This window comes from Mytilus galloprovincialis, chromosome 1, assembly GCF_965363235.1.
Source record: "Mytilus galloprovincialis chromosome 1, xbMytGall1.hap1.1, whole genome shotgun sequence".
Lineage (NCBI taxonomy): Eukaryota > Metazoa > Mollusca > Bivalvia > Mytilida > Mytilidae > Mytilus > Mytilus galloprovincialis.
In genome coordinates, this window is record NC_134838.1 from 59,643,855 (window position 1) to 59,661,106 (window position 17,252).

At 30.5% G+C, this 17,252-nt stretch overlaps 1 protein-coding gene across 2 annotated transcripts in view; it reads right to left on the minus strand.

The window, feature by feature from the left end:
- Window positions 1-17,252, minus strand: part of LOC143080097 (histone lysine demethylase PHF8-like) — a 32,833-nt gene that overhangs the window by 13,631 nt on the left and 1,950 nt on the right. Inside the window, exons 2-12 of one of the 2 annotated variants that reach the window (XM_076255781.1) lie at window positions 15,513-15,598; window positions 14,597-14,655; window positions 13,822-13,880; window positions 13,265-13,428; window positions 12,553-12,694; window positions 11,785-11,983; window positions 10,750-11,000; window positions 6,860-6,966; window positions 5,269-5,363; window positions 3,796-3,813; window positions 119-214 (exon numbers count right to left, since the gene is read on the minus strand). In XM_076255781.1, the coding sequence (XP_076111896.1) occupies window positions 119-214; window positions 3,796-3,813; window positions 5,269-5,363; window positions 6,860-6,966; window positions 10,750-11,000; window positions 11,785-11,983; window positions 12,553-12,694; window positions 13,265-13,428; window positions 13,822-13,880; window positions 14,597-14,655; window positions 15,513-15,598 (1,276 nt within the window). The remainder of the gene's footprint in view (window positions 1-118; window positions 215-3,795; window positions 3,814-5,268; window positions 5,364-6,859; window positions 6,967-10,749; window positions 11,001-11,784; window positions 11,984-12,552; window positions 12,695-13,264; window positions 13,429-13,821; window positions 13,881-14,596; window positions 14,656-15,512; window positions 15,599-17,252) is intronic. The other variant, XM_076255787.1, reaches the window with a different exon arrangement.

Here is a 17,252-nt window from a genome sequence, read left to right on the forward strand (position 1 = left end):
ATAAAGTTCCTGCATTCTTTATTTATTTCTTTTATCTACAGTTGTATAACAACCACTCCACAAAACAATTTTGAAATAATACCAAACACAATTTGACCACATTCTTAACAAATCTTACCGTATTTTCAATAGACTTGACTTCTTTTGACAGTTCTTTCAACAGACGTCCATATTGCACATGTTCTGGAAGGTCGTGTTTGGCATCTTTCACAAACTACACAAAACATAGGATAAATTACTAATAAAATAGCTAAAAACAAATATAAGAAACAGCAATGAAATTTTTTTTAAAAATCTAAAAACATGCTTGCTCAATTAGTCTTTACTTTGTTTATAAATTATTCAAATCATTATACATGTACATTCATGAATAATATCTATATTTTCACCATTACTACTTTTAGTATTTTGCTTCAATTAGTTATTTCCTCACTTTTATGTTGTGACATTACTTATCAAGTTGATATATTCTGGACCTTTCTTCACATTGCTTGACTTTAGCTAGCAATTCATGAAATAATATATAAAACAGAAAAGCTTTTTGGAGGCATGAAATTTATAAGTGTTATTTTCGTTTTTTATTGTTTATATAACCATTAGCAGTTTCAAGATATAAATAATTTTAAATGAGCGCAATCAATCTTTGAACATTAATGTTAACAATGCAATAACATCAGCATTGTATTTTTTTTTTAACATATTTAAAAAGGGATATTGTCATGATTGTAGACATAATAACATTGTAAAATTCACTCGCACAAAAAAGATAACTGTATATATGCTTTTCATATGTATTTTAAATGTTAGTTTTTGGATAAAATTTCTCCATCATGAAAACATATACCACATCATGTGACAGATAACAATATTGAGGAAATTACTACAAATAGAAAAAGGACCAAATGATGCAAACATGCCCCCCCTTTTTTTAATATGTCAGAGTCTTATGTTTTTTTTTATGTAAAATCCTAGTGGATACAAAATAGGCAGATAAATAAATGGATAAACTAACCAATCAGATATAAAATTATCACTATATCCTGTGTTTTAAAAATCTTGAAATCTAGCTGATTCAAAAAGCAAAAAATTACAGATAACCTGGTAGTCAGTGTCCTAGCTAGACAAAAAAAGAGCGATGCAGCTCCCCTATGCCTTTGGTATCTAAAAACATGACATAGTTGTCATCTTTAAAGCCAAGAATCAAGAAGCATAGTATCAAAATGAAGACACACTTTTATCTTAAAACTGTGCCCCTTTGTCCTTAACCCTAGCTAGAACACTTAGACTCATTATTCTCTATATCATGTGTATCAAACAATCACCCAAAAATGTTTGATTCAATAACAAATAATTTTCGGATTAGGTTTTAACAATGCAAATAGCATAAAGTCAAGAGTATTATTAGAAAACAAGTTCCTTTTAACTTGAAGCACATGCATATATTTATACAAATGAGTATACTGAAATGTAAATTTTGGAGCCCTTCACCATGAAACTATAAAACTAAAACCATTTCATGTTTTGACTTCTTATAAATTTCAAGGTACATTTAAAAAAAAAAATAATTGACAATCATCTATTCAGATTAATAGAATATGACTAATCACAGACTCTAGTCAAAAGTGGAACCAATTTAAAAAAACTCCAAATTCATGTGACTGTCAAAAAATTATGAACCTTGACACTGTTTGCCTATAAAAGTATGGGGTCAAAATCTTGGTTCTTTTTGTTTTGCAAGGAAACTGCTGTTGATCATTTAAATTAGATAACATACTAAGGGCCATAATATACTTAACATATTGTTTTTGGAAAACTGTTTATTGACCTTTATAATGTATATTTTTAGTAAAACTTTTCTAGCCCAAGTTCCATTTAGTGCCTAACATATTGTTTATTAAAACTGTAGGTGACTTATATGGGATTATTTGTAATCATTGTTGGGTTGCTGTTTCTTGACATATTCTCTGCATCTTTTATTCGTACAAGTAATGGTAACCTGTCGTTGACTTAAGAGTTGAAGACATCCATTTTACATAAATATTTCTTTGGAAAAAATTGTCCATTATGATGAATAAACATTTTTTTAGTACAAGCAATACAATACTAAATAAAATCAATATTAACCTTTTTAAAGTCAAATTCTTAAAGACTCTAAGCTGACCTGTTCAGTTTTTCAGACTTTAAATCAAAATTATCACACTTTTTTTCAAAAGTTATAATCCATCACATTTTAAATTGATTCAAATTCCAAAACAGAAAGTCCATCTTTAAGACTGGAAAAATTTCACTATTTACATTTGAAAGTTTAAATGCAAAACTTAAAATCAAGTCTGTTAAAGTCTCAGTTGTAAAATAAAATTGAAGTGGTGATTTCAAAACAAACAATAACAACAACAAATATGTGGAAATACAAAAAATACAGGAAAAGTTTCCTGTCATTGTGCTTGGTGTTTAATAGATTGATTTGATAACAGCTATACACAAGTTATGAAGAAAATCTTTGGTAGTCAAAAACAAAATTGGTCAGATAAAAAAGAGGTACACTGAAACCAAATTGAGTCATTCTAGTTTTCATTTTTCATAATTGAAAAGGAAATTAATTTTTGTATTCCTAATCTCATTTAAAAACAAGAATGTGTCCAAAGTACACGGATGCCCCACTCGCACTATCATTTTCTATGTTTAGTGGACCGTGCAATTGGAGTAAAAACTATAATTTATCATTTAAATTAGAAAGATCATATCATAGGGAACATGTATACTTAGTTTCAAGTTGATTGAAATTCAACTTCATCAAAAACCACATTGACCAAAAACTTTAACCAGAAATTTGCACTATCATTTTCTATGTTCAGTGAACCGTGAGATTGGGATCAAAACTCTAATTTGGCATTAAAATTAGAAAGATCATATCATATGGCACATGTGTACTAAGTTTCAAGTTGATTGGACTTCATCAAAAACTAGTCAGGCAGCCCCCGGAAACCAAAGTTTTTGGGTTCCGGGGGAAGTACCTTGACCGAAAACTTTAACCTGAAACAGACGGACGAACGAAGGGACGGACGGAAGGACAAACGGACGCACAGACCAGAGAACATAATGCCCCTCTACTATCGTATGTCGGGCATAAAAAGTTCTTTTTTCCAGTTGTTGCATAAAATAGGATAGAAAGATAATGAACATATCCTTCACTTTAAAAAAGAGTTTCTCCTTCCAGTTTGTACATTAAAATAAAGAATAGAAAGAAAGAAATGTACAAGTGAAATGAAAATAGAACCAACAATCTAGAAGCAAAGAAAAACTAAAAGCTACTAAAATTTCTGAAGAAAACATCTGAATTTAATTATAACAATGTTTTATAACTGTTCATTTAAATTAGGATTAAAAGCAAAAACATGGTAAATGTTTTAGTTTTAAAACACAAGTACTTTTGGATTATATATAAAACAGACAAATATAATAATTAGAATTACAAAACATGAACAATTAATATATATATATATATCATACACAATTAGTAGTGCAGTAGGCAATAGCAAAGTGTCTTATCCACCATTCTAAAAATAGAAATAAAACTACTACTTTTTCCAGAAAAAAATTATTATCTACTTCTATAAATAGCAATTATAGTGTAAGCCTGCCAAAAAGGTCAAAAGGTTATTACAGGCTATAAACACATGCTATGTAGTAAGGATCACATGATCCCCATGTGACCAGGGAATGAAAATAGGAAGCAAATCACGAGCACAACAGACATTAAGATAAGTAAATACGCCTGTAAATAAATAAACTCACGAGATGGAGGTTGTTGAGCTGTAAAGTCAGCATCAAAGAAAAAGAAAATAATGAATGAAGATATTTATAGTGAGACAAGAATTCATTCAAACCCTTTACCAATACATGTACAGGCAGACAAAGTTAATAAATTATCCAAATTTAATCATTGCATTTATCTTTTAAATTAATCTAAAGGAGTTAAAAAATAGGCCTAAATCTGACACTTAAATGTGAACAATTCAAAAACTCAAAATTTAGTTGCATTAGAAAATTTGCGATTAAAAAAAATCATATCTTTTATTTGCAGTAACTGTTTGCTTTAGATAGTGCTGATAGCTTCAAAAGCATGAGAACATTCTAGATTTGCTGTTAAATGTATTTTAAAGTACTATTTCTTGCTGTAAGAAAAGCAACAGACTATTAAAGTACAAAATAAATTACAAATCTCACTGAAATTTATGTTAATTAATAAACTTGTGGTTTCTCATATGTGATACTCAAAATTGTCTGTGGTTAGGTCTTAATCGGCCTCATTAAGATCTTCATTTCTTTAAGTACAGTATCGTAAATTCATAACAATACCATCACTTTGCAAATGTGCCAAAACATTATAACATTTTTTTATTATTAATTTTCATAAAATATAGATTTTTTACTATAAAACTGAAATAAGAGGGAATTTCATGGTCAATATTGACCATATGTAAAACTATTTTTTATAGCGTGAAATAAACAAAAATTTAAATATTTATAGCACTTTTTTTATTTTCTTTTAGGTGCAAACCTAAAAACTAATTTTTGTATTCAAAGAAAAAAATAAAGGTTGATGCTTTCAAGGAATTAACAATTGTTCAAACAAAAATTACAAAGAAACATTAATTCATGTTATGCTTTTAAGAAGTTTGACCTATTAAAAATAAATTGTGAACAAAACAGATTTTTGTAAATTTATAGAATGTCAGTCACGGTCATACTTTATTCTTTTAAACTGGATAAAATCTTTTTAAGAAGGCAACTGTTTACCTTTAGAATGTTTCTAATTTGATATAAAAGTTGGTTACAAATTTTTCAAACATTGGTCATCTCATTTTATAGCACATTAAGAACTATCCACTCTACAAATAATAAATATTTGCTTTCACATTTTAAGATAATTTTATTTAAAAAAATTATATTTATTAAATTTATATTTGACATTCTAATTTTAAATATTTAGATCTGAGATTAGTACATGTATTATGGTCTAGGCAGCAGATGACAAAAATAACATTTCTATCTCTTTTGTTATTTTTTTTATATATTTATACTGAAATGTCGTTAAACCTACTGCTACAGTTTATTTTCAATTAAGTTTGTGAGTATAAATACATGTACAAGAAAGGACGCCTTATCCTTTTTGCTGTCCTTTATATACAGGTATTATTTGTACAGCCACCATTACAGTTAACACAGCAATCATGATTTTACACGTAAATTGAGATAAACACTTACATCTTTTCTTTGTGTCCAAGACTTCAGATGTGACCCCAGGGCCTTGGCCCCCTGTACAAGGTAATCGGGAGGTATTCTTCCCTCTTCTGTATAGTCTGAAAGTACATGTAAAACTTTCCTCGCATATACTTCGAAAGAGATTTTGATTTTGAACCTTAGGACAAGGGTTAAAAAACATTACAATCCAATGTCAAAAACTTGTAAATATTGTGTAAAAATCTCTAATTACTTTAATAATTAAAGAACCTTAGTGAGCACGCTCACATACCCCACGTCCCCACATTGTCATTGGAGAAATTAAATAAGTATAAGAAAAAAAAATTGTATAAGAAAAAATATTGAATAATAATTTCTTGTCAATATACATAGTATGTCCTTATTATCTACAAAATTTCATGAAATTCTGTTGTGTGTTTTCAGAGGAGTTGAGATGACAAACTGTTGCAGAAGTACATTGAGGCAAATAAGTTCAAAGGGGCATAACTCCTAGAAAAAAAATTGAACCGTAATTTCCTGTTGATATGCACATCTACATAGTATGTCCTTATTATCTACAAAGTTTCATGAAATTCTGTTGTGTGGTTTGAGAGGAGTTGCGATGACAAACTGTTGCAGTAGTACATTAAAGGAAATAAGTTCAAAGGGGTGTAACTCCTAGAAAAAAAATTGAATCGCAATTTCCCGTCGATATGCACAACTACATAGTATGTCCTTATTATCGGAAAAGGTTTCGTGAAATTCTGTTGTGTGGTTTGAGAGGAGTTGCGATGACAAACTGTTGCAGTAATACATTAAAGTAAATAAGTTCAATGGGGCGTAACTCCTAGAAAAAAAATTGAATCGCAATTTCCCGTCGATATGCACAACAACATAGTATGTCCTTATTATCTGAAAAGGTTTTGTGAAATTCTGTTGTGTGGTTTGAGAGGAGTTGCGATGACAAACTGTTGCAGTAGTACATTAAAGGAAATAAGTTCAAAGGGGCGTAACTCCTAGAAAAAAAATTGAATCGCAATTTCCCGTCGATATGCACAACTACATAGTATGTCCTTATTATCGGAAAAGGTTTCATGAAATTCTGTTGTGTGGTTTGAGAGGAGTTGTGATGACAAACTGTTGCAGTAGTACATTAAAGTAAATAAGTTCAAAGGGGCGTAACTCCTAGAAAAAAAATTGAATCGCAATTTCCCGTCGATATGCACAACTACATAGTTTGTCCTTATTATCTGAAAAGGTTTCGTGAAATTCTGTAGTGTGGTTTGAGAGGAGTTGCGATGACAAACTGTTGCAGTAGTATATTAAAGTAAATAAGTTCAAAGGGGCGTAACTCCTAGAAAAAAAATTGAATCGCAATTTCCCGTCGATATGCACAACTACATAGCATGTCCTTATTATCTGAAAAGGTTTCGTGAAATTCTGTTGTGTGGTTTGAGAGGAGTTGCGATGACAAGAAACAGGACTGACGGACTGACGGACGGACGGACGGACGGACTGACGGACGGACGGACGGACGGGTCAAAAACATTATACCCTCCGCAACTTCGTTGCGTGGGGTATAATTACAGTGTTCCGAATCCAGTTTAATTCTTACCTTTTATTAAATCATAGATGTGTTTTGCTGCATACCAGTTTGTTGTTTCAAAACTAGGAAATAAAAACTTTTGTGGTGTTCCTACTCTTTTCTCTATATCATACACCCTGAAATAAAACATACAATTATGTATGACAAATATCAATAAAACATACAATCATGTATGACACATATCAATAAAACATACAATCACGTATGACACATATCTATAAAACATACAATCATGTATGACATACATCAATAAAACAAACAATCATGTATGACACATATCAATAAAACATACAATTATGTATGACACATATTAATAAAACATACAATCATGTATGACATACATCAATAAAACATACAATCACATATGACACATATCAATGAAACATACAATCGTGTATGACACATATCAATAAAACATACAATCATGTATGACACATATCAATAAAACATACAATCATGTATGACACATATCAATAAAACATACAATCATGTTTGACACATATCAATAAAACATACAATCATGTATGACACATATCAATAAAACATACAATCATGTTTGACACATATATCAATAAAACATACAATCATGTATGACACATATCAATAAAACATACAATCATGTATGACAAATATCAATGAAACATACAATCATGTATGACACATATCAATAAAACATACAATCATGTATGACACATATCAATAAAACATACAATTATGTATGACACATATCAATAAAACATACAATCATGTATGACATACATCAATAAAACATACAATCATGTATGACATATCAATAAAACATACAATCATGTATGACACGTATCAATAAAACATACAATCATGTATGACACATATCAATAAAACATAGTAACCATTTGTATTTTTTATTCAAATTTGTATAATCTAGTTTTTTGCCTTGAATACAGGATTTTTTTACTTGTTGTTATTGGCTTTGGACTAGATTTCAGAAACTGCAAGAACTCTTCGATTGGTTTTCAGTTTTTAGTCTTTTTATCAGGTTTTGTTTGGTGCTTTGCATTGATCTGAACAGTCGATTAGAACAGTTTGTTCTTGTGTTGAGCTCTTACTGTCCCAGGTTAGAAAACATGTTTTACCCTGCCACATTCCAAATGTGCCTGTCAAAATTAGGAACCTGAAATTCAGAAGTTGGTTTCACAAAAAAACATACAAATAAGATTAATCGTAAGTCATGAACAGTTTAGTATACTTATGATCAATCTCAGTCGTAATTTTTTTGGTGAAACCTACTCCAGTGGTTCATATTTGTTTTTTTGTTTATTGTTTTGTTCATAAATCAACGCATTGGATTTCTTGTTTAAATTGTTTAATATTTTGTCATGTCAGGGCCTTTTATAGCTACTATGCAGTATGGGTTTTGCTCATTGTTGAAGCAGTAAAGTGACCTATTGTTGGTTTAATCTACACCATTTTGTCTCTGGTGGATAGTTGTCTCATTTGCCAACACAGCTTTTTATAATATATATAGTAGCAGGGCAGCAGGCTCAATACAGTTTAGCTTCCCCATTTTTTGATACCCCCAAATTTGGTTTTGAAGTTTATTGTAAATATTTATGCAATTAACTGAAAACAAATTTCATAAAAATCTATTGTTTAAACAATGTGTCAACCAACTTCTTTGGGAGTGATCACTTCTGTTTCAATAATATCAAGATATATATTAAATAAACAGCTGCGCCATGAGCGCATGATACGCCCGACGTCTTGTGTGGAAGTTTTATGCAATAATCATAAATAGTTTCTGAGAAAGTTTTAAGCAATAACCATATATTGTTTTTGAGACACGGCGGGACATGTGAAACCCCCAACCCTGTTTTTTTAAATTATCACTAAAATAAAATTTTGAATTAAAACCAAAAAGTATACAGATCTTTAGATTAATATAACAAAGAAGTGTGTAAAGTTTTAAGCAATAATCATAAATTATTTTTGAGATACGGCGCGACATGTAAAAAATAACCTCCCCTGTTTAACAAAATACTCAATAACTCCAAAATAAAGTTTTGAATCATCAACAAAAAGTAAACAGATCTTTAGATTAATATAACAAAGAAGTGTGTAAAGTTTTAAGCAATAATCATAAATTGTTTTTGAGATACGGCACAACATGTAAAAAAAACCCTCCCCCTTTTTTACAAAATACTTAATAACTCAAAAATGAAATTTTGAATCATCACCAAAAAGTATACAGATCTTTAGATTAATTAAACAAAGACATGTGTAAAGTTTTAAGCAATAATCATAAATCGTTTATGAGATATGGTGCGACATGTAAAAAACCCCTCCCCCTTTTTTACAAAATACTCAATAACTCAAAAATAAAATTTTGAATCATCAACAAAAAGTATACAGATATTAGGATTAATATAACTAAGAAGTGTTTGAAGTTTTAAGCCATAATCAAGAATCGTTTTTGAGATACGGTGCGACATGTGAAAAAAACACACCCCTGTTTTAGTTACAAAGTGCCGTAACTCAAAAAGTTTTAATCTTATTTTCACCAAAAAGTATACAGATCATTTGACCATCATAAGAAACAACTATGTTAAGTTTCGAGAAATTTGGATAAGTCGTTCTCAAGTTACAGTGCGACATGTTTACGCCGGACAGACAGACGGACAGACGGACAGACGGACGGACGGACACCGGACATTTGTATACCATAATACGTCCCGTCAAAATTTTGACGGGCGTATAAAAAAACACAAAAAAACAAGAATGGGTCCATAGTACATGGATGCCCCACTGGCACTATCATTTTCTATGTTCAGTGGACCATGAATCTGCAATCAAAACTCTAATTTGGAAAGATCATATCATAGGGAACATGTGTACTAAGTTTCAAGTTGATTGGACTTCAACTTCATCAAAAACTACCTTGACCAAAAACTTTAACCTGAAGCAGGACAGACGGACGAATGGAAGCACAGACCGAAAAACATAATGCTCCCAGGTGTGGCATAATATCAAAAAAATGAATGTAATTCTGCAAACATTAAACTCAATGTAAATCTATGATTGAGTTACCCCAATCATCTAATTAACATTCATGAGAAGTACTAAATTCTGAATTTAACAATTTTTTAAATAACCTTCAATATAATTGAACTGACAACTTAAAATATCATTGCCTGGTTTATATGTATCTTTTTGTCATTGATAAATCTTTTTTATTTACAATGTATATTGTGTCATATGTCAAACTTATTCATTCAGAGTATATTTACTTGTTTTTGTGTATATGTCCTTTTTGATCGAATTAAGCCATTTCATTAGATATTTTACTGTGTGTCTTTTTATGTTGTAATATTACCCCATTGTTTCATGTTAAGGTGAAGGTTGGCACCTGTTTCAACGTTTAAACCCGCTGCATTTTTATGCACCTGTCATAAGTCAGGAGCCTGTTGTTCAGTGGTTGTCGTTTGTTGGTGTGGTTCATAAGTGTTTCTCGTTTCTCATTTTTATATATATTAGACCGTTGGTTTTCCAGTTTGAATTGATTAACCCAAGTGATTTTGGGGCCCTTTATAGCTTGCTGTTTGGTGTGAACCAAGGCTCTGTGTTGAAGGCTGTACTTTGACCTATACTGTAAACCAACTTATTTTCGCAGATACTTTATTTCGCGTTTAGACCTTTTTATCCCATTTCGCAATTTTCAAATTTACTTGAAGTAGTTGAACAAGTAATGATTAAAGTTTTACATATTCGCAACAATTTATATAAGGGTTATATTTCTACTCACGAAAGTCGCGAAAAATAAGTGTGTTTACAGTTATTGTTTACTTTTTACACATTGTGACTTTGATATTGGCACTCATACCACATCTTCTTATTTATATGGTATCAGTTGTAACACTTACTGTAACTGCAATGGTATGTTGTAATCATGAAGAAAATTTCCGCCAAAAACTAATGAATCTATTGGAGTTAAGACAGCATGAATCCATCCTGTAGGAATGAAGAAGGTTTGTCCCTGTTTAACTACACACTTATAACATACATCAACCTGATCACCAAAGAATGTCTCGCTCTGGTTCGACGAAGATACCCAACTCTCATACAAGGAAACATTCGCTGATGTTGGTCTGATCATGTAAAACACTTTTTCACCCTGCAAATATAAATCATTCAACATTGACATTCTTTACATGTGAACACAGTGTTTTCTATGATATCTTGTCCTGCAGTTTTTTTTTTTAATTTCCAGTCAAAATTTAAGTTGAATTATCTCCCCTTCTTGCTTCTTTGATATTGTCAAATTGTGTAACTACACTTGTTGAAAGACAAGTTGACTACTATTTACTATGCTCCTTTCAACAATCAACTTACTATTAGTTCACCTTAAACTGATCTTATCACAAACCTAAACAAATTGTTCATGCTGGGGCCAAAAACAACATGCTATATTAGTCCCCTCTGTAACTTTATCAAGAAAAGACAAAAATCCCTCATGATATCAACACTTTTCAATTCATACAAATCATTTATATGGCATCTCATTTGTATTGTTAAAAAAATACCATACTTTAAAACTCATACTTTAAAACTTTCTAATGTTATTTTGACAGTTTGTGTCTGACAAACAAAATTTTCAACCTGGTATCTTTGATGATGTTTTTTTTTCAATTTAAAAGGCACAAAACTTATATCAGTGTAAAATATATTTGGATCTACAGTAAAAGATATGTGGAGATTCCCTATGGTCCCTTAAATGCTCTATAATTTATGTAAATTAAACAGTCTTTATAATTAGTATAACAATGTCATGCAGGTTTTTGTTGTTTCGTTTTTCTTTCTTTTCTACAGTGTACACGTCAGTCCATTAGTTTTTTTGTGTAAGTTTTAATTTTTTCCAAATCTAATGCAACAAACAAAAATGAAAATCTTTTACATACCCATAACACATGATACCAAACTGATGTCCCACCAAAGTCTATATGGAAGTCTGTAAAACTATCTTTCACGCCCATCAGACAGTATTTCTGTACTTCTGGTCGTGTGTAGGTACAATCCTCTGGTAATTGGTCAGGCCATAAGTTTGATACCCAGCTCAACTGCCTTACAATTACTGGAGGTGTAACTAACTCTGAAAGTCTAAAAAACAATAATTTAAAATTTGGTTGCATAATATAACAGTTATAGTAGAAGTAGAAAATTTCGCGAGTTTTGCAAAAGTTTTAAATATAAAGAAAAGTATCATTCTGACCTTCAAGTCCTACTTTTTTGTCTTTCTTTATTGGAACCACTCGGACAAGAAGTTTTATAGTAATTATGCATGTAGTATATTTTCTGACAGTTAAGCAATTTGTTTTCAATCAAGATGAAAAATATAGTGTGATTAATTCATATGACATTGTCTGTGTTTCGTTTGATAAAGACCTGCATTGTTCTAACATCTGTATGAACAAATTTATCAAATGTTGGATCTATTAATCCTATACTAAAAAGACAAACTCTGCTCAGTCTTTAGTTTTCTATGTTGCTTCCTACGTACTTTTTATTTGTGTTTGTCTTTTTCTTTTTTAGCCATGGCTTTGTCAGTTTATTTTCGATCTATGAGTTTGATTGTCCCTCTGGTATCTTACGTTCTTTAAAAGCAAACACACATATATTTTGAACAACACACTTTTTATATATCATTCTTTTCACCAATTTAAGCTTACTTTGTTTTTGAGAATTCTAAACTAATAACATTAAATATCTTTGCTCTGTTTGGACTGTTGTAATACTCTGTCCATTCTCTCATTAACATTTTACAATCTTCCTGTTTAGAGACATCAATCACATCAATTTCTCTCATGGAACCTGAAATGTAAGAATTTATAAATGTGTGAAAAGAAACACAATACAGACTGTATTTCAAGAATTCAGGAAATTTTATTTCAGAAAAAAAAAATCACATCTTGATTGGAAAATCTCATCGATATATACTCAAAGACTTTATGACACAAACATAATAAGTAAAAAAATTCAGAAACATTACTGTATAAAAACTGAAAAACTTGATTTTCTTAAAAAGGTTGTCTGAGGTAACACACGAATGTAATAGTTAAAACAATAATTTAGTAACCAGGTTTTGGTTTAAAATTCTTTATTCAAACACCCTCAGAAGCTTGAACAATCCTTGGAATTTTTTCTCGTTGAAGATTTTATCATCATAAAACCCATAGTGAAGCGGTTTTGATATAAGCAGGAACTGACTATTCAGTAAAGAAATTTATTCTGATTTTGTTTTGAAGTTTTATAAACATTTTTTTAACCATATAGTTTATGGCAATAGAACTATGTTAAGAGACACAACTCATACAAATTTACCGAGATCCAGGTCTTCACCATAGAGGTACATATTTAATGTTATCAGCATCTTTTACTTACCAACATTATTTTCAACATCCTGAATTGTGAATGTACGTGGTGGAACTGTTAAATTCATGCCATCTTTTTTTTCTACCAATATTGGAGTATCAAGACCATTTTTATTAAAGAACTCTGGTATCAGCTCACTGCCATGCAGTCGTAATAAAGGAAGTTCATCTCCACTGTAAAGACAAAGGTTAATAAACAAGCCTTGAAAAATTCTCTTCACTGGTATAATAACATGATCAGTGTTGTATTGAAGGGAGATAATCAAAGTATTTGTCCAACATTAATGGATGAATGGTTGAAGTAAAAAATACCATCTGACACTGTGTTGGCTTAATTTCAAGTACAAATCCTGAAACTTGCAAACAATAGAAACAGAATACTTACAAGTTAATGCCATTTATGAAGTCGATGAACAAAAAATTAAGATAGCAATTTCCTAAAGCTAAGTTGACCTAGACGATTATGTTTTTTGCACTGTATAAGCCTGGCCTTTGTTACTTTTCTATCATATACAGAAATAAATGATTCAGAATATAATTGTACAATAAAATAATAAAACAAATTACCTGGGAAATGTTCTGTTTTTTAATTCTTTAATAAATACAACAGTTCCTGTTTGAACAGCCTGAAAAGGTAATAAATCATTAAAAAAAAATGTCATGGGTATTTTAAATATTTTCATTTCATTTCTTATTTAAATTCAGCAAACGTAATGTTGATGCCTGCTGTTATTGTTGTTTTCTTCTAATTCCCAATTTTCACCATAGTAAATAACGGCGACAGTAGTATACCGATGTTCAAAAGTCATACGGTAAATTGATTGAGAAAAAACCAATCCTGGTTACAAACTAAAACCCTGGGAAACACATCAACTATAAAAGGAAAAAAAAAACGAAACAACAAAAAAAATTAAACGACAATGCAACATACATAGAAACAAACTATTAGATAACAACTACCATATTTTTGACTTGGTACAGGAAAGTGTTGTCATAAGGTTGTTTTCTGCTCCTGATAGATTGTTTTTTCCTCTTTGACACATTCCCCGTTTCCATTCTCAATTCTATTTACACATTATCAGACTTCTTGAATGGTTTGAAGTTTGTCTTTTTGTTACTTTTCCTAAGTTACTATGTGGCATGAGATTTTCTCATTGATGAAGACATTACAGTAACCTTAATGGCTATTTTTTTGTGTCATTTGGTCTGTGTTGGAGAGTTGTCTCATTGGCAATAATACCCAATCTTCTTATTTCAAAATTGAGAACTCTTTCTTGATTAAATATTCGTATATGAGTGTTTATTGATGTGGTACATTTTTTTGTTAAATTATTATTTATACCTTATTCTCGACGTCAGCTTCAGAATAATCATGTCTGTGGAAATTTTGTCTCTTTTTCACTGAAAAAATCAAAATACATGTAATACATTACAGCTGTCAAAAAAGATAATGCTACAATTCTATATTTTGAAATCTTTTGACAAATGAATTTACTAGCTAAACAGATATTCCATAATCACATTGGGTTTTGCACAGTAATGAATCATATCAATTTGCTCCATATAGCAGATTTTAGAAAAAAGATGAGCTTCACAAATTGCAAATGGAAAATGCTAGAGTGCATAACAGAATTTATTAGGCATAACATTTATCTTTAAGTAGAACTTTTAATTGAAGTTTCAGAGGTGGTCTGATCTATATTAGAAATGAAAACTAAAACATGTTCAGAAAGTTGTGCGAGTGGCTGCTAAAATCTTTTATTATTTAATGTTTAAAAAAACAAACTTCCAATGTTTAGTCTAAATCATTGCTTAATGCCCTTCTAAAAAGGCAAAACTTCAGAGAAAATGCTTTTTTTTTGTGTTGATTAGTTATCATGGTTATTGCCTAAATAAATGTGCCTTTATTTCTTTCATAAAAGGAAATATTTTCCATCTGGTCAAAATGTATGGTGGAATTTGCAATGGATTTTGAAGTGTGACTGTCATTTGAACTGGATATAAGGCCAAACTAAAAAAAGATGTGTGTATTCTATTAACCTACCCTGACAATTTTTTTAATTGAAAAATTAGCCTATCCTAAAAAAAAAAAAATTCAATAAGCACTGTTAAGGTCTGATTGTATCTCCCGTAGACTTAATGTAAAAAAAATGTATGGTAAAATAAAAATAAAAATCCATACCTAACCACCCTGTATTTTTCAAACATGTAACAGGAAACATGCATATATATTTTTTTGTCGAAATGTGTGTACTTACAGAGTAGAGGACCATGTGTAAGCTGGCAGTTTGGACAATGGTATATTTCAATATCTGATGCCTGATGTTCTTGTACACCTACACAGCTAAAAAATAAATGAAAATACTTTGCATAAAAATTCAAAACAATACCCTTTTTGATTATTATATCTATCTGCTCCATATTTTCAAAATTACCATAACTTTAATTAATTTCAATGAAACCGGACAATAATAAGGGAGAATGAAAATTTTAGAAATGAGGTGACCCTAAGAATTTTTCATCAAACGTAAATAAAAGGATTTGAACCTAAACAAGTTGACAGGTATTAGCAATGAAATGCAAATGTTATGAAACAAATCTGTCATAATTTAGTTTGATTTTTAGAATATAACTATAAGGATCAAATGTGATACCCTGGACACAAATTGTGCATTTTTCTTTTACCTGATCAGTTTACCTAATTCTGGACCAGAGTTCTCAAGAACATTTTTAGACCTGTCAGTCATAGGACTTATACATGTACATGTGTAAGTCAGTCCTATACAAATTTTGCCAGTCCCACAATGACTAAAAAAACTCAACTTTATATGAATTAGTTTTATACTTTAAAGGCAAATTTTAAATTCCTACTCATAATGCCTATTATTTATTTGTTTGGCTTCGTTGGTAGGTTTTGCTAACATGGCTAAGGATGGATTCATGACAAGATTTGGTAGGCCAATTTCAGCTCACTCTGTTGGTCCGTTTAAAAACCATAACCTGAAATTAACTGTGGGTACATCCGATGACCAATATTAAAAAACCTACTGACATGGGCACTGCAATGGCTGTTTAAGCATCAGTCATCGAGACCACCACCAGCTGTATCAGGTTCGTTTGTGCCCAATATACTTTCCCACCCCACACATACCCACCTCACATGGTCGCCCCAAGTCTGTTCGCACCCTACACGTTCGAGCCCAATTTGTATTAGAATTTCAGTTGAAATATTAGATATTTTTTTATATGTATATATATACCAGATAATTTTATTCTCTTGAATAAAGTTTGAGGAATTATCATATATTTTTTTATATAATTTGATGATTAATTATTTTAAAATCTTAATTATGTATGATTACTGCTAATTGGTATTTATACGCAGCCTAATTTGGTCTTATTTTTAATGGGCTTAAAAATCATGATTGTTGTTTAAATTCTTTAAACTAATGCTTTGATGTAATTAACTGCATATATTTAGCTTGGTAAGACTAAAACTTTGAAAATTTCAAATAAACTAGAGGCTCTCAAGAGCCTGTCGCTCACCTGTTACTGTATTTACTGATGTCGGCCATCTTGGTTGGTAGGCAGTGTCATTAGACACTTTTTTTAAATAGATACCCTAGTAATGATTGTGGCCAAGTTTGGTTAAATTTGGCCCATAGTTTTAGAAAAGAAGATTTTTGTACACATGGTACAAGTTACAAAAATGACGAAAAGTTGTTCAATATTGACTATAAAGGGCAATAACGCCTTAAGGGGTCCTCTAACAATTTTGATCATGTTGACTTATTTGTAGATCTTACTTTGCTGAACATTATTGCTGTTTACAGTTTATCTCTATCTATAATTTACAGTTTATCTCTATCTATAACAGTATTCAAGATAATAACCAAAAACTGCAAAATTTCCTTAAAATTACCAATTTTAGGGCAGCAACCCAACAACGGGTTGTCGGATTCATCTGAAAATTTATAAGGAATAGTCCTTATTCTGAT